The following is a 26,833-nucleotide window of genomic DNA, read 5'->3' as shown; positions in this document are numbered from 1 at the left end:
AAGGAGGGACGCTGTTCATGACAGAAGGCCAGGTGAAAAGGAAAACCGGACCTTGTCATTTTATAATCCAGTGGGTACTTGCTTAAACTCGTGGCAATGATGGCCACCTAAATTTGCAGAGTGTTTACTCTGAGCCAAGCAATGTTCTACATACTTTTCATACACTTTCTTTAATCTTCACAACAATCACAAAAGTGGCAAATTACCCTCTAGGCTTTAGAAGACAGAGACACTGAGGCTCAGAGAGGTCACTGGGCCTCTCCCAGAAAGCGGGGATCCAGGGCTCACAGCCAGGCCTACACGTCCTGGAGCCTGTACTGTGTCCGGTTGGCTGCACTGCCTCTCAGCCGACGCCTCTTGTCAAAGCGTTGGGGGTTCTACGCTCTTGACTGAGAAAGGCACTGTTCAGTAGATAGCAAGTTAACAAGTGGATAGGAAGCCTTGTAGGCTCAGTACGTCCAGACGACCACCACCCACAGCCTCAAGGGACTCCCAGGAACAGACAGGAAAGGCTGGAGCAGGAGCTGCGAGCAAACAAATGAGCTAAGTGACCACTCTTTAGCCAGCTTCGTGGGATACAGGAAACGCCACTTATGAGAAGCTCCGAGGGGCTTTGCCCACGGAGTGAAAACAGAGAATTGTCTCCTTACATTTTAGAAAGAAGATAAACCAGCCCACTCCCAGCACATGTCCCTTGACCTCAACGGGCACTGCTGGAGGACAACAGAACTTCCCCATTCAGGAAGCTCCTTCTCCCCATTAATTAAATACCCATTTATTAAGTAAGGGCTGTTCACCAGAAAAACAGCACTGAAGACGGAGCTGCTCACAGGCTCCCGACTGTTTTCACGTGACGTGGGGGCCCCTGCGTCAGACAACTCGGCTGCTCATCACAAACCAGGGCCCCACCCCCCCACCCCCCCAGCCAACAGAATCAAAACCTCTGAGTCTGGGCTCGGTATGTGCGCTTTCCTCAAGTTCCCAGGTGATTCTTGGGCCTACTCAAGGTTGGGGACCCCCTGTTTAAGCTGATAAGACACAGTGGTAAGTGACAACACAATGTGATAAGGAGAGGGATACTCCAGATTTGGGGAGAACACATGGCAGCGATGCCTAACCCAACTTCCAGGAAGATCTTTTAGTGAAATAGTCGCTATCCAGGTAGAAAAGGAGCAAAGAGCTTTCTAAACAAAGGTAAGATGCAGTGGGAGAGAGGCAGGTTATGTGACCTTAATAGAACAGGGAGAAAATTAGAAAATTAGGAGAAAATTCAAGTAATGATCATGCTCAAATCTTCATTGCATGAGCAAATGCATGTCCAATTCCTGTGCCAACTTCTGACTCGGGCAAGAAACTACACCTGACACCAGCTCTGCCGTGAGTCTCATTCCAACGTCAGCAGAGGCAGGACAGTAAGGGACTAGGTTTCCAACTCTTTATGTAGGTCCCCCTATGGCATTAGCAGGAGGTCTACAATTTAGCCAACTGTTGAAAAGTTCAGTCTTCAGAGTAAGGGAGGCCTGGCTTTGTGTCCTGGTCTCACTAACTAGCAAATCACTTAATTTCTAGGAAACGCAGTATGTGCATGTGTAAAACCAGAATCCTCACCAAGAATGAGACAAGGCAACATCATGTGCCTCCTGATATGATCCTTCAAGAAGGAGATGGCATCACCTCTCTGGCATTTCTGCCCCAAGTGCAAAGCCTGACTCTAACGAGGAGAAAACATCAGAGAAACCCAAACTGAAGGACATTCCACAAAATAGCTATCCTGTACTCTACAAAAAGGCCACAAAAGATAAAGAAAGACTGAGGAACCATTCCAGATCAATGAAGACCGGAGACGCATGACAGTTAACATAATACATGGTCCTGGAGGATCTATCGGACTCCGGGCAAATACCTATAAAAGGCCTTATTGGGACAACTGATGAAATCTGAATATGGACTTGGAATTAGATGATAGCGTTCAACTAATGTTCAGTTTCCTAGTTTTCATAAAGAGACGGTGGTTATATAAGAATGACTGTGTTCTTAGGAAAGGCAGACTGAGTATTTAGAACTAAAGGGGGATGATGACTCTAAACTGCCCTCCAAAGGAGGGTATATAAATGTAAACGGTTCAGAAAAAGGAGATATAAAGTACATGAAGCAAAATGTTAATAATCGGTGAATCTAGATAAAAGGCAGACAAAAGTGCTTTGCACTATTCTTGCCTCTTCTCTGTGTTAGAAATTGTTACCGGGATAAAGTTATTTTTCAAAACTGTCAGTCCATGAAAAAAAGAAAGCTTGAGCGACTGTCAAAGCCTGGAGGAGACTGAGGAAACATGATGACTCTACTGCAATGTGTTGGCATTCCTGGATTGGACGCTGGAACAGAAAAAGGACACTAGCGGGAAACCTGGTGAAATCCAAACAAAGTCTGTAATTTGGGACTAATTATGCATCATTGTTAATTTCATTTCAGCAAATGTGCCACTGTTAGATTACGATGTGAAACTGAGTGAAGGGCATATGGAAATTCTCTACTATCTTGGCAATTTTCCTGTAAACCTAAAATTATCCCAAAATTTTAAAATATATGTTTTCAAAAAGTATTAATACACACACAGCAAAGGCAGGAACAGGACACTGACGCCACAGGCCCCTAAGAGAGTGCATCAGGGGCTGCCGTCTTAAAGCAGAGGTTCCCAAACACTCCAAGCCACGGTGGAATCAAAACGGAACAGTTTACCTGAACCACTGATTTCGTGTCTCTGGGGATGGGGCCCCACGTGGTTCTGATGAGGATTCAGACTTGGGCACCAAGTACCAGCCCAGCACTTCCCAGAATTAACTACACATAGGAATTCCCTGGGGATTTTGCAGGAAAGTGTAGATCCCGGGTCCAAAGGTCTGGGGTAGGGTCTGAGACTCTCCATTTCTAATGAGCTTCCAGGTGGTGCCCACGCAACTGGTCCTCAGCCCCACATATGGAGAAGGGGAAACAACAAGACAGAAGGACCTGGGTCCATGGCACTGGAGCATCACACCAGCACAGGACTGCCATGTGGATGGGAGAAACCAGCTTCCAGCTCTTTGAAGCGCTGTTCTCTTAGGATGTAGCCAAACCTAATCCTAACTGCATTTAGTCTGCACCAAGTAGGCCCAGACATATTTGAAAGTAAAATTCAGCTCATATCTTCTCGCAAACAGCACGTGAAAAAGGATATAAACAAATGTATATAAAACTACTGGGCGGGCTTCTCTTCCTGCACGGGTTTCCTCTAGAGTCACACAAATTACCTTAGAGAGCAGTTAAAATGACAATGATGGGCTGGTCTGATGACACCACTTTTGACAACAATCCTAAAAAGTTACCCTGTCTTACATTCACGCTCAAGTTCAACTAATCCTGACTTGGCTTTTACAATTTATTTTAATGAGTCCTTTGGATCCATACATGCTATATAACTCTTATAACGGTCTTCAACCAGATAATAAAATCTGAGCAGGAGAAAAAAAAAAAGTATAGATCATAATCATAAAATAGTATCAAGAACATAAATGAAAACTGGAGTTGCCATGGTACCCTAACTTTGAAAAGTTAGAAAGCCATCTAGAAACCTGTATCATTTGCTCTATGAAACCCTTAAGTGTACATTAAATCTCAATCCTTTTTTTTCTTTAAATCATGTTCTAGGATGACAAAAGTAGCCTTTTTGAGATAACCTATAATCAAACAGTCAATGAGAGCTACACCATAAAACCGTCCAGCTCTAAGCTAAAGAATGCTTTAATAGGTAAAACCATTTTAATAATGGTCTTGATATTTTATCATTTATTAAATGTTTACTGAGTATTGATTACATGCCAGATAAGATACTAGACACACAGTGCATTTTATCGTAATCATAAAATCACAATTGTCTGGGATCCAAGATTGAGCCCCTGTTCGCTACTTTCATTATCAAGCTGTTAATATAATACACTTGGCTGCTTCTGCAAAATTTGAAGAGAAGTGTGATTCAAAAAATTAGGTTTTGTGTTGCCCATGATAAAACAGTCTGCACAGATTCAGAAGTCCCTGCCAGGCAGGGCTGGGACAGCCGCCACTGTGTCCACTGCCTAGAGCCCAGTTCACTTGTCCCTCCCGCCTCCCTCACAGCGTCAGACACAAGCTCTGTATGGACACAAACCAAGTAGATGCTGGAGGAGTATAAAAACCCCATCCATCGCCACTGCATGTGGTACAGAACCCAAACTACACTGCAACTATTATTGCACAGATTTTTCCACACAGCCAGAGAGAGAAAGGGGAAAAAAGAGCTACCCAAAGTCTGTGAAAATTCCAGAAGAGAAAGGAAGCTGACAACAACCCCCAAACTGCTCCCAGCATTAATTACTAACCTGATCGATTTCCATGAGCTTGGGGTAGGCGCCTGGCCATTCTATGGCCACCTTGACAATGTCCGCGGGCGGCGGCATTGTAAACCCCGAGAATATCCAGAGACGGTGGCGCTGGGATCCCGCGGTGTAGACAGCCGCACGTGTCTATCCCTAATGGGGAATGACAAAAAGAGAAAAAAGAAAAGTCGCTCAGTGTAGATGCAAGGCGAATTCTGCTTCATCACTTCCTGTTTTCACTGGTGGTTTAGGTACAAGAAACGGCTCTGGGTACAGAAGACACAAGGCGCCAACTGCACCACCGGCCACTCCTGAGGAGAGAAGACAAACGAGGGGAAGGTGCCAACGCCCTAGAGTCTAGGCTGCCAGGAGACATGGCCCTGGGAGGGACCGCGTGCCTGACCCCAGGGGAAAGCCAGGCACCCCTTACCCCGGGTTCTGCTCCAAATGGTGCTCTGGGTCTCGGTGAGCTGGACTCGCTCTGTCCAGAAATGCACGTGAACCCCTCACTCTCAACAGTCTCCGGAAGGCAGATTGCCCAGGAAGTCATGGTCAGGAAGCAGCATTTCTTTAAAGTGCTTTCTGCGTGTCACAAATAGAGCTCCGTACTATAGCAACCAGGATATCATGAGGAAGGAGAAACGCTCCAAGGTTCACACACGGGCACACACACACCCCCTCCCCAAGGCCAGTTCACACAATGCACCTTCACAGGGAAGAGAATCCACTGATGTGGAGAGTGCAGCATTCAGAACAGACCTTGAATTCTCATTTAAATGAACAGTGCTGCTCACACAAGAGAAGTAAGAGGATCCTTTGCTGCCTCTCCTAGACTAGCCTGTTTCTTTTAGGATGACTTTTTTAATAATATTTTTGAACAGGTAAAACAGTCACAGGATTCAAAACTTGAATGTAGGGTGTGTGTGTGTGTGTGTGTGTAAAGCTGTTCAGTGTAGAATTTCCCTCCTCCCGAAGTGGCCCACACACCCCAGCCCTCCAGCTAGCCACTGTTATTAGTTTCTTCTCTATTCCTCCAGAATTTCTTCATGTATGTAAGGCAAATGCAAAAATATGTTACATTTTCCCTTTTCTTTATATAAAAGGCAGCATTCCATACTCTGTTTTGTTTTGTTTTTCATTTCGTGTATATTCTAAATCTTTCCATATTAGTACAAATATTGTACTAATAGTACAAATACTGTCCTGGTTCCTTTCCCAGCTGAATCGTGGCTCTTCGTAGGGAAATATCCTATCTGATGAACCAGTCCTCTGCCGTGGCCAGTGGGTGATTTCTTTCCTTTGGCTATTATAAACAAAGCTGTGGTGAATAACTTTCCGCATACATCATTTTGCACACGTGCAAATACATCCTTACGCTAGATTCACAGAAGTGAAATTGCTGGGTCAAAGAGCATGTGCAGTTTTAAATTTTGATGGTCATTTCCAAATATCCGTCCACAAGAGCTGTACCAATCCGCACTTCCTCTAGCAGTGGACGAATCTGCCTATTGACACACAGCATCACCAACAGATTGAACTTCTGCACTCCCGACACACCGAAAATAATATATCTCACTGCACTTGTAACGTGTATTTCTCTTACTGTGAATGCAGTTGAACATAAAGGGGCAAAGTCCCATGTTCACTTTTCTGTGAACTGTCCAAATCCTTTGCCCCTTTCTTATTGGGGTCTTGGTCTTTTTTTTTTAGAAACTGATCTCTGTATGAAGATTCTAATCAAACATGTGCACTGGGCCTTTATCAGACCAGAGTAAACTTCATCAGTCACTGTCTCAGTGGCGGTTGGACATTACTGAGACAGTAGAGATAGAAGAGCTAATAATGGCGGCCTCAACAACACCATAGTTGTATAAAATAACGAACGTCACCAGAGCTGACAAGTAAAGGAAGCAGACCCAAACAAAACTGCTGCTGCGCTGGCCGAGGATGATGAGGGCAGCCTGCTATGCACGCTCATCACTGCTGACCGGCGAGGACAGCGGTTCAGTCGCTCATTCAACAAATAATGATTGAGCCCTACTCTGTGTCTGTTCTCCACGCTGGGATCCAGATATTGGGTGGCATCAAGGGACACCGAGCAGGACGGGGAATCTGAAGCACGTGAGGATATCTGTGTGGAAGGGGCAGGAGCACAGTTTTAAATGGGGAAATCAGGGGAAGCTTCACTGAGAAGGCAGCATTGGAGGATGGACCTCGGAGAGGTGAGGAGGTGAGCCATGCGGACAGACATCCGGAGAAGTCACGCCTCAGGCCAAGGGCACAGCGAGTGCAAAGGCCCTGAGGCAGGAGTGCGGCTGGTATGTTCCTGACACAGGTGAATGGCCAAAGCCAAGTAAGTACGGGCAACAGTACTGAGTTCTGATAATGAGAGCTGGGTCATGACTTGGTAGGCTCCTTCACCACAGACACTCCTACCGTATCTCTTGGTTGTGATTTCTAAAGAAGAAAACCCACGGCCATGCATATCTACTCTGAGCATAAATTGGTACAACTTTCCACAGGTACTTTTGGCAAACTGCCCCAAAAGCCTTAAAGTTCTGTATTCTCTTTGAATAATTTTACTTTTCTAGGATGTTTCCTCAAGACATAGTTATTAACTAAACCATAACAATGCCAATGGCTGTTTGGGTTGCAATTCTTCCCAACACTTGAAAACAACTGAATATTCAACAACAGGGACTTGTTAAATAATTATGGAATCTCAAACATGCAAATACAAGCAGGCAATCTGTTCTGGGGCTTCTTCTTTTTAGTATGCACATTAATCACTTGAGAATTCTAAGGACAGTGTATTATATCCGTACCATGTCACTTCGATTCGGGATCCAATTGCACACCTTAGAATAAGAATTAAGAAACCAGGCTCTAATGTGAAAACACACTATGCGGTGTGGATATCAGGTAACACTATTCAAAACAAAGAACACACAATCTTGAGGTACAAGAGAGTAAATTATAAAAATAAAAATGCATTTGGAGCACCTTCCTCCCCACTCCACACAAAATAGTCTAGAATTACACTGAAAAAGGTCATCTAGTCTTCCAGGAATCAAAGGTCAAGTGTGCTTTTCTTCCCTTTTCACTGGTATTTATTTCCCAAAGACGGTTCAGACAAAACCTGTTGAACAGGTGAGCATACAATAACGTGTCTCTCCCTGGAGAATAAAGTGGGAGCAGTGTACAAAGCAGCCACCGAGAGAGCAATGAGGTTGCAGCATCCCCTGGGAATTCACTTAACCAAACCCAATTAGACCTCATCACTTTTCCCCAGATTAACAAACAGCACACAGAGGGCACAGCCAGGCTCCTGTGGGGTGGAGGCGGGTGTACAACGGCAGAATGAATAATCCGGTCCACATCATTATCCTCAGAAGTCCATATCTGACCCTCCCGAATGTATTATTTCCATGAGGAAACAGTCAGCTCTCAAGGCTTCTATATATAGTCATTGTTGCTCCTGATAAAATTTAGGAAAGGAAGTTTCTAGCACAGGTTTTCTCACTCGTGGCACAGATAGCATTTGGGCCCATTGTCCTTTGTTGTAGGGCTGTCCTGTGCAGTGTAGAATGGTTAGCCACATCCCTGACCTCTACCCACTAGAGGTCAATAGGCCCCCTCAGTCGTGACAATCAGGAATGTCTGCAGACGTTGGAGATGGATGGAGATGCAGAAATGTCCTCTGAGAACAAAATCATCCTCCAGTTCAGTTGTGAGCTACCAAGTCCTCTGGGCAGGTCACTAACGCTCAGGGTCACCCAACACTGAACTTGACATAAGACAAATCATCTCATCAGGCTCTCCACGAAACATCAACACACAGGCCCTGTGCTTGGCCAGGCATAACCACCACGGGAATACATTTTCAAATCTTCAGTCAACGAACTCAGTCTCCTGGTATCCTTTGCTTCCTGGCACTGCACTCATGGCGCTGGGCTCTTCTGGGCGACACGGAGCCTTCTAAGAACAAGATGCACACCCTGGCCACAGCTGCACCACCAGGGCACGGCGGGCATTTCAAACATGGCTGTCAGCTGAGTGCATCCTCTTCACGACCAACAAGTCATCAGAGCTACTGGCAGTTAAACCGTATCTAGTGTCAAAATTTCCCAGTAAATATAAGCTGTACAATTTGTATAAACAGCCTGATACAATTGTCAAGCAAACTAAAATTTGAAAACCACTAAAGGGAAGTCCGTGCAGCTGGCTAGACATCTCCATCCACCATTCTGCCTTATAAGGTCCCTATCGAGCTCCTGAAAGCATCTGGGGAATGGGTGCGGAATCCTACAACGTTCCTTGGTTTACTTTATTCCCTGTATTACATTAAAGGCCCCAGAGGTCCGTAGTAAAGGGGTAACAGCTAATAATTAATCACTTCACGTGCTACACACGTACACTCTTCATAACTCTTCATGTGCAATAGGAAGCATTCCGAAACCATTTTACAGACAAGGACACTGAGTTGCAGACGCAGGAACTTGCCCAAAGTCCCAGAGCCACATGCGAAGCCCAGCCAGAACTCCACCCACCAATGTCTGATTCCACAGCCCACGTGTTTAATCACTATACCATATTATGAAAAAGGTTCCTTTACTACAGGACTCCTTGGACCTTTAACAGAATACATGTAGACTGTGAAATCTTCACATGCCACATACAATATTTCCCAAATGTATCTGTCCAGAAAACTTTTTTCCCCCCCTCCTGGAGCATCTTGGCACTGGCTTGTCAGGGGACACTCTTTGGGGGATGATGCTGTGATACTAGTTGCCTCATCTGTTTCTCAGGAAAAACGGTTTGCTGAATAGTCTTGGCCAGAAATGTAGTGGAAAGTGGCAGAGAAAACTCTTGACTTTCATCCCATATTGAGTTATCATCACCTGCTTCTACGGGATCGTCTCCAGGAAAGCAGCTCAATTCTTTTGAGTAACTCTTTCCAATTCACAAAGGACAGTAAAAATTCAATTAACTACAGCTTCTACTGTGCAAACTAGCAGACGAGAAACAGCAAAAGAAACAGAATATTTATATTTGTGGTAGTTCGAATCTGAACATCTCACTTCCTGTTTTAAATCTTCGGATGGTGCTTTGGGGGAGTATAGCACATAAACCTTCCACAGCTGGGCTCTAGGCTGCCCCCAGCACAGCCAGTGCACGTTTTCCTACCATTCCGACAGACACAGGCAACGACTGTAAGGCAGACATAGCAAATAGGTTTTCCCTTAAGACCATCAGTAGTCCTTTTGCAGTGGCTGTTGATAGCACTGCTTCAAGAAGGCAAACCTCAGACTGGCCAGGTCAGAATCCCTCTCCAGATGTGCCACGTGGAGAGGGATGGTAGAGACAAACAAACGTTCACTACCTCTTTCCTAATCAAGCTGCTGCCATTTCCTGGGCATGCAAAATTCCTGTGTCTCTTGCCTGTGTTCATAGCATTCCCTCTACCTGGGTGTCTTTTCCTCTTCCCTTGGGGTGGCTTCAAAAATTCCCACCTTCGCTTCAAAGCCAATCTCATGTGCCAGCTCTTCCCACAGATTTCCCTGACCCCACAGTCTCTCAAGCTAGAAGCAGTTGCCCCGACATCTGTCCTCTTAGGTATTTACAATGTACCTACCAAAGCACCTTTCCACACCTTCTGCTATAGGTTTATTTGAGTTACCCAAGGTAGGGGGTAGGGATCATATGTCTTATTCATTTCTGTATCTCTGGTCCTGACCAGATGGCATGGCAAACAGCAGCTCAATAAATATTTTTCAGACAAGTGAATGAATCACTAGTTCCTTAGAAGTAAATTCCGAGATTATTTTTTTTCTTAACTCAAGCCAAAGATGCATTTTTAAAATCCAGAATTCCTTGCACAGAAAACCTCCAGGCACTTTAAGCAGCAGCTCTTCATTGCTCCCATTGGACAGAAATAGAAATGGAGGCGCTCAGAGGTGCAAACAAGGCCGATTCCAGATTCATTTTCCTCCTGGAGAAATTCTGTCACTAACCAGATGAGACCGGAGCTGAGCTGCTGGTTCTCATCCCTTCACTCTGAGCTCTGTGCACTTAGGGAATCAGCATCTCGAGTGGAAAGTTCATTATTTTGTAAACTAATGAACACACTTCCCTCCTTGTTCTGGTTTTTGGATATTTGCTTTACAAATTCCTTTTCAGCTGCTGTAATGCCAGTGATGGCTTCTCCTCCCTGCCCCCATCACAACCACCCTCCTCCTCCTCCAGCCCAGCTGCCCTCCTCCCTGCAAGCCCTGTCACTCTGTGACTAGTGCTGACATTCCCCAGTGGAAGAGGCAAAGCTCAGGCCCAGTTCCCTATCTCAGAACCCAGACTCCAGGCCACAGGAAATGCTGGAGCATTTCCACCATCCTGCGAGCCAAACACTCAAAGTTTCCAAACCTGCTGATCAAAAAACAATGTGTGAAACTCCTTTCTCCCTCTCTCTCCAGCAACAGCAGAGCTCCAAAGGCCACCCTAGGAAATTTGATTGCATCAGATTAGCAGCAAGGGCTTTCCGCAGAAGGGGGAGTGCTGGGCTATGCCTCCACAGGCTTCCACCTGACAACTCAGCACAGGATTAGTCACTCTAAAAGGCAAAGCATCACGCCATGCGCTGGGGCCCAGGATGGCGTTAGCGGCTGTGTGGTTCTTCCTCCCCTGGGCCTTGAGCGTCCATTCTCAGGATGAGCGTAGGCTTGTGAGTGAGAGTGAGGTCAGGATACAGCCTGGGCGTTAATCCTGGTTCTGCCATGTCCACAGCTCTGTGACTTTGGGCAAATTGCATAATATGTCTAACCCTTGATGTCCTCCTCTGTAAAACTGGAACAATAGTAGAACCTGTCTCATAGGATTGTTGTGAAGACTAAATATATAAAGCAATTAGAACAGGGCCTGCTGTGATATTATTATTATTATTATTATTATTATTATTACCATTATTATTATTAATTTACCAGGCACGGGATACCTGGGGGAAGCAGTCTGTAGTCTCCTCTAGTGCAACACACAGAGGTCCCACAACGTGATCATTCTTTTTCCCTTAAGCATCACAATAGAACTGGACAAACTGTTAGGAGAGTAGAGAGGAAATGATAACACAGCCTGAAGTCCAAGGAGCTTTTATAGATTTGGATGCTTTTTTTTTTTTTTTTTTTTTTTTTCCTGGGCTTAAAGGATGAGTGGAAGTTTTTAGGCTGGAAGGAATTGGAGGAGGGAGATTAGGGTTAAGATTCTGGAAGGATCGACCTGCATTGCAAAGGCAGGAATTCACAGAGTATTGCCTGAGCACACAGCCTGATGAAACAGAAGAGACCCACTTTGTGACTGACCACAGGCCCAAGTCTCACAGGAAAGTTCTCTAAGTACAGGGAGGTGACCAGAACTCATCTTCCTCTGGAAACTTCCTCTCCGAGAAGTGGATGTGGTCTTCAGCGCTCGGCATTTATGAGTTCCTGAAGAAAAACCAAAGGGGTGCCCCTGCACAGAGGGGACCTGTCCCCCATTATTGCACAGCTTCCTCAGTTGCCTGGGTCCTTCCAGCTGGTGTCCCTTCAGACAGACCCATCGAGCTGCCCCACTCGCTGACTTTGCTGTCCTCTTCTCCAAGTGACTAACCCTAGTGTCAACATGCTTCCCCAGCAAGTTGACAGAGGGGACACCTGATCCACTGGGTCCTGAGCTGGGCTTGCAGACCTGGGCCCCATCTGCTCCCCAGAAGCTGGGGACGAAAGCACAGTGGCCAATGATTACACGGCTTTACTCTCAGGGCGTCCTATCCCAGCTCTAAATGAAGAACCTCAGAACGTTCCTCAGGAAAGGTTCCATTAAAAAACACAAATTTCCTCCATTCTCAGGCTTTTAGATATTTTATCCCCCTGGTGATTAGGCACAGCCCCACATTCCCCAGTAAGAGAAACAAAAACAAAACCCTGTAGACCTTGCCCTCTTATCTCTTTCACCTTAGGAGGCTCTGTCAAAATTCCCCGGATTATATAGTAGAAATCTCTTCCTTCTGGTTTTTATCTGGGCTTCCTCACAAATCGGTTTCACACTATCTTAAGATAAAATACTTTCAGGGCACATGCTATCAGCATGGACAGGTGGCCACACTTTAAAGAGTTTTTCACACAAACACCAAGATGACAGTGGATACAGTGGGCCAGTGGTGGAGGTCGACGAACAAAACGGTTGCTCTTCCATAGATACGTAGATGAATCCAGAAATCCCTCACCATGTTTATTTAAAAATAAACCCATTGCACAAACTGGGGGAAAGGTGGCCTGCTGGTCAGTTCCTAAAGCCAATATCGCCGATTACCCCCTGGGCTGCTAATCAATCCGCTGACTGCCATCCTGAGGATCACATTCGGACTTTTTGTTTTTCTTTTAATGCTCATTTCCCCTTCACTGTGCCCTGGGCAGAGCTTCCCTACAATCTGTCTGTGCACCCTGGGAAGTGATGAGATTAAAAATCGATAAGAGGAAAACAGACAGAGAGACTTTCTACTCAGTGCTGGCAATTTGCTAATTGAGTACCTTTTAAAATTTACCTTGGTAAATTGGAGGCTGATGATTTAAGTTTTTTTTTTTTTTATCTAAACTCAGTTCTAGCAAACTTGGGACCCAACCTGCTGATATCTGCTCTGATAAGGACTTAATCATGCACAAAGAAACCAATAATAATACAAACAATCACACACACACGCACACGCAAAATACCTTAGCTAGATTAATGAGGAATATTGTGGGGAAAAAAATTAGAAAAGGCCGCCATGCATCTTCTCATTTTTCTGTTACAATATACTTTGCCGAAGAAAGAAGGTCAGATAATATAAATTTGTGTGGAACACGTGAGTTCTGCTGACAGGTCTGGTAATGGGGTCAGATTCTAGGACCTAATTATCTGCAGCGCGAATTTAATAAATGAGGTCAAAGACAACCAGATTCCACTTGACAGCTAAGAATCTTACTTTTCTCAGCTTTTCAAGTCAAAGCCAACTGCTCCAAACTCTATCGAGGCAAGATGGCATAAGAAAGAGGACAAGTTCCGGAGTCAGACAGGTCTGAATTTGAACGAGAAAGTGGGTGATGTTTTAAGCCCTAGCACAAGATTACCAGATTTGCATAGTGACTATAGGGAGAACATACTAGAATGGGGCAAAGACAGACTGGAGGAGCTTGGTAAGAAAGTGATTGACAGAAGTAGCCTGGGCTGGGGGTGAAGGGTTGGAGATGGAGAGGTGAAGGATTTAGGAGCTATTTTAAAAGTGAAAATCAACGGGAATTGATGATGCACTGAAAATAGGAGAGGAAGGAGAAGCTGAAGTCACGGGTGACTCAGGATTCTGTCTTACGTTACACAACACGTAGGTAGTGATGCCATTTACTAAGCTAGGACTCCTGCAAACAGAAGATGCACTGCTGGACAACTTGTTGACCTCTGTCAAGTCCATGGGTGTGGAGGGTCATCTGGAGGGACCAGTGGTAACGTACAAGCCACTAGTACGAGAGAAACCCCTCTTCCATGTAGACACCCCTCTTCCATACTACAGATTACATCTAAAAATCCATGGCCATTTCCTTCTTGTGAAATTGAGAAGCAGCAGAGAAAGCAGTGACAGCCACAGACTGAACTCTGATGACATGTATTTTAATCCTCACTTTACTGCCTCCTAGTCTTGTGGCCTTGGGATAACTGCTCTCTGTGCCTGAATGTACCCAACTGTAAAATGGGGAAAGCCACAGCACCCTATCTCACAGCTTCCTTGAGATGAGTCATAAGACGACGATGGTAAAAGCTAGTTTCTGTAACTTAACTGTGTGCCTGGCACCCTATTGAACCGTTCACATATATTCACACAGTCAATCCTCCAACACCCCCATGACATAGGTGTGGGCATGAGCCCCATTCTAAAAATGAGGAAATAGAGTCACTGAGGAAACCAGACACTCACTGGGCTAGTTAGTAACCTAGCCAGTCCGAAGTCTGAGTTCTGAACCATGACACTGAACTTCCTCTGACCTCTAGAGACCTAAAGTACTTAGAACAGGGCCTGGCACAGAGCGAGTGCCGGTCAATATTAGCTCTTTGAATCGGCCAACTCAGTCTTCTACGACCAGTACAGTTCACGAGGAAGGAGGCTTTAAGCACTTCTCCATCATGGTTCCCGCCGGCAGCTTCCCTCCACAGACTCACATAATATCGATGGCGACTTAGTGAACTTGCTTCCTACTTTGACTCCGTGGACCGGCATCACATGGCCTGCGCTTCTGAGGCTCCACGCAGACACACTTCTTGATTCTGTTACAGAACCTGCAACTTGACACTACCTCTGAGACAGAGCTCTGCAGGAAAATACCCGCAGGGCTCGGCTCATAAATCCTGGTGAGAGAAACAGGGTTCTTTTCCAGACCTCTATCTTTTTACCTTTTCACTTAATGAATGGATAAACTGTTGTGTGGGTTAAATATACTCTCCCACACCCCTAGAGAAAGAACAGAGGGATTCTTTTATAAGCAGATAACACGATTTTATTTTCACTAACAAGGAATAATCTTAATTGACATCTAGCTCTGTCAGAGTATAGCCTTAGAACAAGGACTCCAAACTAAAATAATGACTTTTTGGTTGCAGGCCCCAGCATTTAATGAGCTTATTATGGCAAAGAACCTAAATAGCACATCAATTCACTCAGGTACAAGAGAGTTCACTGGGAAGTTATACAGCTTAAAGAGAGAGTTTATGAAACTTGACTGACATTTTAAAAAATCTGAGGTAGACATTTTAAACATTTACTTAAAATTTTTTCAGACAAAAATTGATTCAGCCACATAGGAAAGCCTAGAATTCTGGGGGGACAACAGACACGTATTACTTTTTTGAAAACAATCTGGCATCGGCCTGAGGGTACTTTTTGGCATACCCACGAGGAGGTAGGGTGGGCACCTATTCAAATTAGAAAAGGCCTATGTGGTTGCAAGTAACTTCCGAGAGTAAAGCAATCGCTCTCTGCACCCTCACTGCCATCTGCACAGATGGTGACTGCATTGTGTTCAATAGGAAAATTTTAGACACAGTCTTAAGGTTTAATGATAGGAAACTGATTTAATAACTTATGATAAAGTCCTAAGATGGAATAAACAATCATAAAACACAATCATATTAAAAAAACCTATGACACTAGGCTATATTCACAATATATTTTCCTTGATTCATTTATATCCATTGACATTCAAATCTTAATAAATACTTATTTTAGTAGACACTGCCATGGCAAGAACTCAGAACAACTTGAATTCTCACACACTGTTGGTTAAATAGTAGGGCAGTTTGGGCAGTTTCTTATAATATTAAATAGGCATTTCCCATATATCCTAGCGATTCCACTCCTAGGTATTTACCTTAAGAAATGAAGACATGTGCCCACATAATGACTTGTATGTGGATGCTTATAGCAGCTTTATTCATATAAGCCAAAAACTAGAAACAACTAATGAATAGGTAGATACATTATGGAATATCATCCATACAATGGAAGACTATTCAGTAATTTGAAAATAATGAATCGCTATACCCAGCAATAGACACAAATCTGAAATGTATTATGCTAAATCAGGGGTCAGCACACTTCAGCCTATGGGCCAAATCCAGCCCTCTCCCTGTTTTTATAAACAAAGTTTTATTGGAGCAGAGCTACACCTATTCCGTTATATATTGTCAAAGACTGCTTTCATGCTACAACCAACACACTTGCGTACTTCCAACAAAGACCTTGCAGGGTATACCCTGCAAGCCTAAAATATTTACTATCTGAATCCCTACAGAAACAAGTTTGCCAATCCCCATGGTAAATAAAAGGAGCCACATACAAAAGACCACATACTGTACGATTCCATTTATATGAAATTCTAGAAAAGGCAAAACTGTATTGATAGAAAGCATATCAGTGGTTGTCAGGGGCCGGGGCCAGGTGGGGATGCTGACTGCACAGGAACACGAGGGAACATCATGGAGTGATGAAAATGGTCTGCACCTCGACTGTAGTGATGGTTACATGACTATATATGGTGGTCAGTTCTCACTGAATGAAAATGAAAAGGGATGAATTTTGTTGTACTTCAACAAAGCCCACCAAAAAGGAAATATATACATATATAAATTACTACCTCCTCCTAGGTATCATGGTACTTCCTCCTGCCAGGTATTCTTCCAGGTGCTGGAATGTGACACTGAACTTTTTATTCAGACTGAGTTTCTGTCTGGGTCGTGTAGTTATAAAATAGTGGAACTTCACACTGACCTATAGTAGACCCACAGGACAGCTTAGCCTGCTCTAACTAATAAAAGGGCTCATTTCTGCATCCTAATCTTTCTCTAGACACTGTCTCTAGGCAATTTTATACAATCCCATAGATACATTTTAAATGTATATCCCAAACCCAAATCTTCCTCCCTCCTTCCTTTCTTCCCTCCCTTTCTTCCCCCTTTCTTTCCTTCCTCAAATTTCCAACTGCTTATTTGATATAACTACTTAGTTATCTCACAAGCATCTCCAACAGCATATCTGAAACAAAACTCTTTCCTCCAGAATCTGTTCCTCCTTCAGAGTTCTCCACATTAAAAAAGAAACACAAAACAAAAAAACACACAGCTTTGTGGCTGACTTTTACACCAGCTTTTCTGTGTCTGCTCTTCTTCAGGGAACACCAGAGGATGACACTTCCGGTCCATTAAATAAAAGGACACACCCATGTATATGACTCACGTTGGCCAATGGCATAGGAATGGAGGTGACAGAGGCACTGAAGAGCCAGGGCAAGAATCCCCATCGTCTCCCTCTGCCACAGCTAGTTTGGTAAAACCTGTGTTGCAATAGTGGGCAGTATGGACCTCTGAGTTTGGAGGACAGCTGCTCTGGAGGGTCACTTCGACCTGTAGCCCACTTTGCATGACTGAAAACTCTGTGCTATTGGCCTGAGATTTTTGAGGTGGTTGTGACAACAACGTGACCTGACGTAGGAACCTCAGGCAGTCGTGCCAAAGCCCAGGTGTCCTTGTTGACAGCTCTTCCTTGACAGCCCTACTTCCAATTCACCACCAATCCCACCAAACTCCCTCACCTCCATCCCATTTTCTCCATGTTCACTGTCGCTCCCTCGGCCAAACCAACATCTCTCAACTGGACTCTTGTAACAGGCCTCCAATCTCTTCTCCACATAGCCACCAAAGTGGAAACCACAACATTTTTGAAACGGCTCCTTTGTTTAAATTCCTTCAATGGCTCCCAACTGTACGCAGGCTTAAATCCAAAGTCATTAACAGGACCCAGAAAGGCCTGCATAGTCCAACGAGTGCCCACCTGTCTGGATCTCATTCATTCATTCTCCCTCTACCTCTTGCCCTACTTCTACCCAATCCCATTTTAGTAACTCGAGCCCTCTCTGTTGCTCAGGCATACCAAGCTCCTACCACAGACCTTAGCTTCCTTCTTCTCCATCTTTCCTTTCTGTCCCCAGCTACTTGACGTCACTCTAAAACACATCTAACTCACCTTGCACATGTTACTTTGCATTCATTACTAGAAGGGGGGGGAAATGACTCTTGAAAAACTCTCCAGAAGTGGTAAGATTAAATTCTCAGAATTCATGAGACCACAGCATCTAACCACTGCTAGAAATAGAAAATACAGTCATCTCCACTGCTTGGGAATTTGGGAAAGAAATGAACAGAGTGAGTAGGAAAGCAAACAGGCCGGAGGAGGGAATCTCTGGAAAGTCCTAGACTAGAAGGACTCCATCGACTTCATGACCATTACAGCTCTCTCTACCCATGCTTCCGTACTGAACTACTCCCAAGCCCTCAAGAATCACTCACTCAATTCAGTTCTAGGACCCAACCCTAGGCCTCGGCCCCTCTGATGTAAAGAAGTCCTCTCCTCACAGAAGGCCAGAGATCACCCCCATACACCCCCATCTCTGGTCCACTATGTGATGAAGAATGATATTCTCCCAGCAAGCCCAAATGAAAGGCTCAATACATTTTCCCCTTAGAACCAAATTCTCCAATCAGTGTTTATCTATGTTCTTATTAATATAAAATAAGACTTCAGAGACAGTTAGGGGACCCTGAGATGGCTGTGCGTCTAACACTGTTTCTGTCAAATGCAGTAATGAATCTATGACTAAAAGTGTTCCAAGTTTCAGACAAAAATTTAGAATGTTGAGACATATTTATGCTTAAATTAGGGACCTCTTGAAGTTTTACTCACACTTACGCATGTTTGCTTTCACCTGAATGTTAATCCAATTGGATAGACTTCTTTTCATGTGTGTTTCTTTGTCTCTTTGTTTGCTTTAAAAATCTTTAACGCGTAGCAAAAATTACGCAGGAGTTCTATAAGGCATTCTTGAGTGCTGTAATCTGGTATTTATTTTTGCTCTGGTATTTTTCCCCATAATTCTTGCATTTTGTAACTAAGAAAAAAATCATGTGAAACCAAATTTTTTCTTTCTTTCACTTCACCTTCTCAAAATTTGGCAAGTTTTGCTTGAGAAAGAAGAGCAAAATAGAGTGCTTTTGTGGATACCTCCTAGTTTTCAGATACAAGACAACACAGGACATTTCCTTTTCTATCACAGTTGATGGAAAAATAACTCTAAACATGGATTTGACTGAAGATGGGTCAAAAGCATGTTCTTAACAAAATTCAGAATGTTTTCATCAACTGTAACGCGTCTAGCACTTGGAACTTGGAACATGTTAAAGATTCTTTCTGATGTTGCCAAAACATCTTTATATTTGATGGTTATGAATGACTGCCATAACTTGAAAGCTGAGAAACGCAGGTAAGTTTTTAGTTTTATCAGATAAAAAGTTCTTCCGACCCAGAGGTTTACATCTGAGCTGCATGGCATGGAAATACAATGGCAGTTTTCCTGTCTACTCCCGTCGGGTGAAAAACATGTCCACTTTCACTGAAATGAAATCTAATATCAGACCCCATTTATACTTTGGACTTCAAATTCTATGATGCGGCCCTAAATTCTTACAGTAATCAAAGGCTGTGAACGTTCACAGAGTAAAGATTTTTTCAAATGGGTACCTGAAAAAAAAAAGAAAAAGAAGAAGAAGTTGTTCTGGTAAACACTGATGAATTCCCAAGCCTGCTGCAGGGGATCAGGATGAAGGGTCTGAGACAAGAGTGAAGCCAGGGGCTCAACAGGGAAGAGACGGTGTCCGCGCTCCCTCTGGTTAGTGTTGACCAACAACCAAAGTGGCCGCAGGATTTAAAGGTCAGCAGGAGATCTGCTCAACACTGAGCTCTGGAGCAGCTCTCTTCATTAAAAGCAGAAAAGAGTGTCATCTACTGTACAACCGCCAATTCTCAAACACCAACTCTCGTCTTAGTCATTATTTCTTATGACCAAGACTTTGATCTCAGCCATCATAAAAGTTCAAACCCAGTGTGAAGACACAGGAAAAGATGTGGCTTCCGAGGTAAAGTGGAAAGCTGAAGAACTAACCAACAAGTTAATCAATGGAGACAATCTGAAAATTGTGTTTTTCCTCAATAGTAGACTCTTCTCTCTCAATGATTTAAATTATTATTCCAACCCGCCACTTATGTTTTCTTAGGCAGGTAGAAACATAAAGTGTCTCTATGACGACCTTCTTGTGCTGCTGTAATATCAAATATGTGCAATAATTTCAAGCTTCACAAATACAAAAATGTAAAATAGTAAATATTCATTGTATAACCTACTAAAGATTACAACCACTATGTGGATACAAAAACATCTGAAAAATGAGCCACCAAATGAAGATTTCACTTCTGTCCACCACTTACGGGACCTCTCCACCAATGAGGTTCTCAAGGTTATTAAAATAACCTAGAAGTTATCCTCAAATCCTAAGCAGAAAAGCCAATCATATTCAACGGGGCTAAAGGATGAAAAGGAAATTCAAAAGAATAGCATTACTTTTGCCTCTCAATTTTCATAACTGTGCTGTTCTTCTATAAGACAAAGGAAGAAAGTATATTTGTCCCTCAGTATCTGAGGGCAATTGGTTCCAGGATGCCCGTGGATACCAAAATCAGCAGATGCTCCAGTCCTTTATATAAAATGCTGTAGAATTTGCATGTAAACTACAGCAGGGATACACTTACACATCACTTCATTCCCATTGATTCAGCATAGTGCTGGGTGTCTGACAAGTTTGAATGTTGCTTTTTGGAACCTTCTGGGATTTTTAAAAAATATTTTCAATCCACAGTTGGTTAAATCCGTGGGCACAAAACCTATGGATAAGAAGGGCCAACTGTGTAGTCATAACCTTTAGGCAGTCTCTATGGAATGTCCAGCGTATTTTTTTCTTCAAAGTTAAATTATGCTGCACACAACAAAAATAAACTTTATTAGTAATAACTATTTTGTATCAGACTTTAGCATTAACTATTAGTTACATATTTAAACAGGCAAACCTAAGCTTCTAACATAGAATCTCTGTGAGGTAGGGCAGGAACTACTGTTACATAATCTCATTTTACAAATAGGGGACTGAGGCATAGAAATTAAGACCAGCTCAAAAATCAGATTCATTCAATCTCCTGACACCAATTGCGTAGAAGAATAGCTGAAGAAACACAAAGTTATGGAACCATGTATGAATCATTTATAGTTATCTAAGTTATATGCTTCTATTAAAGAAAGCAAGTCAGGGAGGCCGGATGGCTCAGTGGGTTGAAGCGCGAGCTCTGAACAACAGGGTTGCAGGTTCGATTCCCACACGGGCCAGTGAGCTGCGCCCTCCACAACTAGACTGAAGACAACAAGCTGCCGCTGAGCTGCCAGAGGGGCGGCCGGATGGCTCCATTTATTAGAGTGCGAGCTCTCAACACATGGTTTCCAGTTCAATTCCTGCATGGGATGGTGGGCTGCACCCCCTGCAACTAAAGATTGAAAACGGCGACTGGACTTGGAGCTGAGCTGCGCCCTCCACAACTAAACTGAAGGACAACGACTTGGAGCTGATGGGCCCTGGAGAAACACACTATTCCCCAATAATCCCCAATAAAAATTTAAAAAAAAAAAAAAGAAAAAAAGAAAGTCTGACTTTGGGAATCTCCCTCCCTCACACTAAGGAGCCTCATCCATGAAGCAACTCAAGGCTGGGAAGACATTACAGCTAGCTGCCCTTCGCCAAGGTTCATTCTTCTGGAATGTCTGCAGAATAGCAGCATCTCCCAATTTGATGCAAAGAACCAGCCCCAATTCAGTGACAGCATTCCCCAAACTCCTCCAAGGAAAATAGAGAGATTCTCCGTTCATTTCACAAATACTAACAAGGTCCTTCCTTCATCAATCATGGAGCTTGAAAATTCTGATGCAAGGGTGAAATACACCCGGTTGCTGCTCTCAACGAGTTTACATTCTTACTCCCAGCAACTGGATAATGGACTGAAGAAAGCATTGGGAGAGTGAAAGAACAAAGAGATACCAGATGCTACTAAAATGCTTTACACTTACATAGTCGCCTTATGTCAATAAGAATAGGAAAGCGAATCCATCTGATGAGGGATTTTTACAAGCCCAACATTTTCTGGCCTCTGCCTCTTTCTCTGTCCCCATCTCCCACCCTGCTCCTCCTTGCTCACTCTCTTCTGGCCACCTGGGGCTTCTTCAAGTTCCTTAGACATACCACGCTTTCCACCCACTGTTCCCACAACTTCCCATAGCTGGTTTGCTCACTGTATTCAGAGCTCAGCCCAATCTAAGCTGCTCTACGTACCCTAAGGCCAGTATATTGGCACATGGACATTTCCAGCCAGCCTCTGCCTCTCTCTCACCCCCGTCACTCCTCACTTATCATTACCTTGCACCATATTACACACCCACCTATTTGTTTATGCTCATAATTCCACTCTAGAGTATAAACTCGATGAGGGCAGAGATGCTGTCTTCTTCACTGTTACATTTCTAGTCACAGGATGAGCTCAGTGACTACTCGGTGAATAAGTAAGTGAATAAATGAATAAACTGATCAGATTTTGAGGAAGCAATTTATTTCTTAGACACGTTAAGAAGATTCCTCAGAAGTACACCGAAAAATAATAGGTGACAGATTTAACTCAGGAAGTGTGTGACCTGGAAAAATTGGGGAAGACTGTAGAAGAAACAATCAGTTACTTAAATGTGGTGCAAATTAAGTATCACCAGAGTGTAGAAGGAAACATGAGTGGGCATGAGACCTCGGTTCCAGTCATACTCATGGAATGCTCCAAACAAACAAACAAACAAACAAACAAGCTGGAAATAATCACCAAAACGAGATAATTTCCATGAAATCATTTTACAGCATATAAAATAAGCAGAAATAAGCATATAGCAAGCATACACTTCCTCCCCACTCTACCCATCTTCACTACCTCCACTGCAGACATCATCATCAATCACTAAAAATAAATTTAACTCCCTTCTGCCCTGACTGAACAGGACATCAGAATCACCAACATGCGAGTCAATCAGAAAATTTTACAGCCTTTTTTAGCAAAGTGGACAAACTAGGAATAAAGGGGAACTTTCTTCTGAAAGGACGTCTACAAAAATCCTACCTCAGTCATCATGTTCAATTATGAACCATTAAGCTTTCTCTTTAAAACTGAAAACTAGGCAAGGAAGTCAAACAGCAAAGCTCTATTAAATACTGTAGTCGAGGTCCTAGCCTACGCAATAAGACACAAAAAACAAATACACAGTGTAAGGATTGAATGAGGGAAAAGCAAACTGTTATTATTCAGATGATAGGATTATCTGCCAGAAACTTTGTTAGTATTACTAAGACAGTTTTTCAAGGTTTCTGAATATAAGATCAATATACAGACGTGATTTGCATTTCTATACAACAGCAACAAAGCATTAGAAAGAACAATAGTTTAAATATGCAATTTACAATAATAATAAAAAACAAGATACTTAGGAACATATCGAACAAAATTTTATACAATTTTCCGTGCAAAATAATAAGATTTATTAAAAAATATTAAACACCAAAATAAATGGAGAGACAAATAAAGTTTATGAATAAGAGGATCAATATTGTAAAGATATCCACAAGGATATGTAACAAATATAGAGGCTGGAAAATGACCTACACACAGATGGAAGTTTGATATATGCTAAAGCTGACACTGTAGACCAGTATGAGGGAAAATAAACTATTTAATAAATGGCACTGAAACGATGTAAGAAAAAGTTAAATTCAACCCCTACATTACAATCTACATTAAATGGAACAATTCCAGAGACTAAGTATTTAAATGAACAGAAAGAGAAATCTTAGAAAAAAATGTCTATACAAAAGTATCTTAACTACCATAGTGTAAGAAGGATTTCTTAGCAAGATATAAATAGCCCAAAACATAAAGAAAGAGACTGATCAATTCATCCACAATATAATTAAGAAATAGTTATCAAAATGTACCCAAAGAAAAAGTATAACACAAAAATATAAGCCACATATTGAGAACATTATTATAACACTTATATTGAACAAATATTTATTACATAGAATATCTAAAGAAGTCGAGTGAATATGCACGAAAAGGATAAGCAACTCAAAAGGTATACCCAGACATTACATGATAGAGAAACCATGAATGTCAATGAAAAGATGGCCAACCTCACTGTAATTAGAAAAATACAAAGAAACACCAATGCAACACCACTTAACACGCAGGAGACTGGAAAATGTACACAATCTGACAATTGCCAAGTGTTGGCAAGAATGTGAAGCAACAGAAAAATTCACATACTCCCGGGATGAATGTAAACTGGCACGGCTAGTTTGGGAATGCACTAGCTTTGCCTAGTAAAGCTGTAGGTGTGCCCACCCTACAACACAGCTCCGCCTGCCCTGGGTATGCATCCGGAGGAACCCTTGCTCATCTGCAGTAAGAGAGGAGTGCAAAAATATTCAGAGCATCATCCTCACAGCAAGAAACTGGAAACAACTCAGATGTCTCTTCCAGGAAAAATAAACTGCTGTGGCACATCCATAAAATAGAATACACTATAAAGAGTGAAAATGGACTAGAGCTACATAACACGGGTGAATCTCAGGACATAGAGCTAACATGGAGTAAGTCACAGAAAAGTTCAGGCAGAATAATTGCATTTTTATAAAGTTCCAAAATATTTGGTTTATATTTATGTAATCCTAAAAATTAAAAAAAAGAGAGAGAAATTAATAAGATATTCAGGACAAAGGTTACAAGAGTGAGCGCTGAAAATGGGATCAGTGTTTCAAAGGTACCGGTAACACCTTACTTCTTAGGCTGGGTAGTGGGTACCTGGGTATTAATTTTATTATTCCTCGTTACATAAATGCTTTATTTCCTCACTTGCCTATATGGTCTACTTAATATAATTATAATATTCCATCACCATTGATGAAAATAAAAATGTTAGGCTTGGGTATTTATTTACCTAGAAAATTCACTTATGTGACACACCAAATTTTTGCCTGATAACAAAAGAATGAGGCGTTCCTGTACTGCATTAAGGAAAGTACCTTTAAAGCTTCTTGTGCATATTTAAATTAGCTGTGTCTTAAGAAACTATGCATGAGGCAGAAGAATCAATAATCTGCTAAGGGATGAATGTTGTCTTTCCTATAGACGTAAGGAACGTATTTTCTACTGATGTAGAGTTAATAACCTCCAGATTCGAACAACACAGAATAGCCGCAGTCTCATCCTGGTGCTCTGCATCAGAGGGCTGTTTCTTATTCCTTGCCTGAATTTCCCTCCTCTCATGTATCCGCTGCATTTTACTCATCATTCTCTTGATGAGTTGACAGCTTGTCATGTGATTATTTAGCAACTCCAGATGACGGGGTAGGAGGAGGGGTTCATACAGAGAAATGAGAAAGCAACAGAGATGAAATACCAACAGGCTCAGAAAGACTTTCTTTCTGAGTCCATTACTAAAACTAATAAAAATAACTGTCAAAATTAAATTCCTGAAATGACTTAAATTGCTACCAATACCCATTTAGTCATTCTCTTGACCTTTCACAATTAGTACAGGATGAACATTGGCTCTCTGCTCAGTTTCAGGTTGTTTTTTTTTTTTTTTTAAGCAATGAGATTTTAGTTGCAAAACTCTCAGATTTATTATTAAAAATATAGGCCTGTACTCACATTTTAAAAATAAGAGAACTAACCAAAAGAGTTAAGCGACTGACGCAACAGGCATAGCTTCATAAGATGACGGTCGTAACCTCTGAGGTCAGAGGTCCTGGGTTCAAATCCTGACTATATCACTAACCAGCTGAGTCACTCCGGGCAAATCCCTGAAGATCACCAGGCCTCAGTTCCCTCATCTGTAAAATGGGGATAATACTGCTACTTCATAGGGTTGCTGTGAAGATTAAATGATGTCAAATGTGCCATGAGACCCCGGCACATAATAAATGTTCAATAAATGATTGTTAGTTTTATTCCCTAAGGTCACAAAGCCAGGTACGTTCAAAGAAGAAGTTTCCATAGATTTCTACACACATCTCATTTTCAAAGTTACAGCATTTTAATAACTAACACTTTTTATAACTTTGAATTGTACTCATACATTTTTTTCTCCTCCCCAGGGCAAACTGAAACATATGCAAGTATATTTCAAACTAATAAAAATGTAATAATTCAATAAATAACTGTGACTCTAGTTTCTGCCAATCCCTTCAGTCTAGTTTATACATTTAATGGGTATTTTCAGCTGTGTTTCTAGATAAATCCCTCCCTCGTTAGGGGACCTGGCAGTTGGTGCTTCTCTTCAGCACTCTTTTTTCATAATTGTCTTTCTTGTCAACCTGGCATAGAGCAGAAGGAAGATATCATGAGACATCTCCCCACTCAGACAGACTCTTTGTTTGTGATGGTGGATGAAGATAGAACCAGCTCTGTCTCCTGAGGATTGTCAAGGCAGGTACTCCCAGACCCCAGCACGGAGCAGTAGTCACAACGTGCTGTGACCCCTACAGAGAAACATAACTGGAAATAGCGCCCCTTGAAATCTGTCCATTCCGTCAGCTTTGCAAGTCAGCCTTTCACATCACCGCAGGAAAACCCTATGTAAAACTGAAGAAGGTGCTAGGGAGGTCTTTTCTGGGAAAGGCACACAGACTTACCTAAAGCCGAAAGCAAGTAATCTGAGTAAGCCAATACGCCACAGTGGTAATTTAATAAATTTAGACTTTTGTGTTAAATCCCTCTGTTGACTATTTTGCTTCCTTTTTCCAGTACAAGAAGTCTAAGGCTTATTTGTTCACAGTGCTATTTTAATTTAAGCAGTGCTTTTCTCTGTAACAACTCAACAAGTTATCATAAGTGCTTAATGGCTGTGCAAACAACTTTTACTCACTTGAAGCCA

The 26,833-nt window shown here is 42.6% G+C and overlaps 1 protein-coding gene across 6 annotated transcripts in view; it reads right to left on the bottom strand.

Moving 5' to 3' along the window:
* Positions 1 to 26,833, bottom strand: part of ELMO1 (engulfment and cell motility 1) — a 479,853-nt gene that overhangs the window by 389,635 nt on the left and 63,385 nt on the right. For 5 of the 6 annotated variants that reach the window (XM_033088370.1, XM_033088366.1, XM_033088369.1 and 2 more), the window contains exon 2: positions 4,392 to 4,541. In XM_033088370.1, coding sequence (XP_032944261.1) covers positions 4,392 to 4,469 — 78 coding nt within the window. In that variant the 5' untranslated portion in view covers positions 4,470 to 4,541. Of the gene's footprint in view, positions 1 to 4,391; positions 4,542 to 4,818; positions 4,937 to 26,833 lie in introns of those variants that run through there. The other variant, XM_033088368.1, reaches the window with a different exon arrangement.

The sequence above is a fragment of the Rhinolophus ferrumequinum genome, chromosome 20, assembly GCF_004115265.2.
Source record: "Rhinolophus ferrumequinum isolate MPI-CBG mRhiFer1 chromosome 20, mRhiFer1_v1.p, whole genome shotgun sequence".
Taxonomy (NCBI): domain Eukaryota; kingdom Metazoa; phylum Chordata; class Mammalia; order Chiroptera; family Rhinolophidae; genus Rhinolophus; species Rhinolophus ferrumequinum.
The sequence above is the reverse complement of the archived record's forward strand: the minus strand, read 5'-3'. Positions and strand labels throughout refer to the sequence as shown.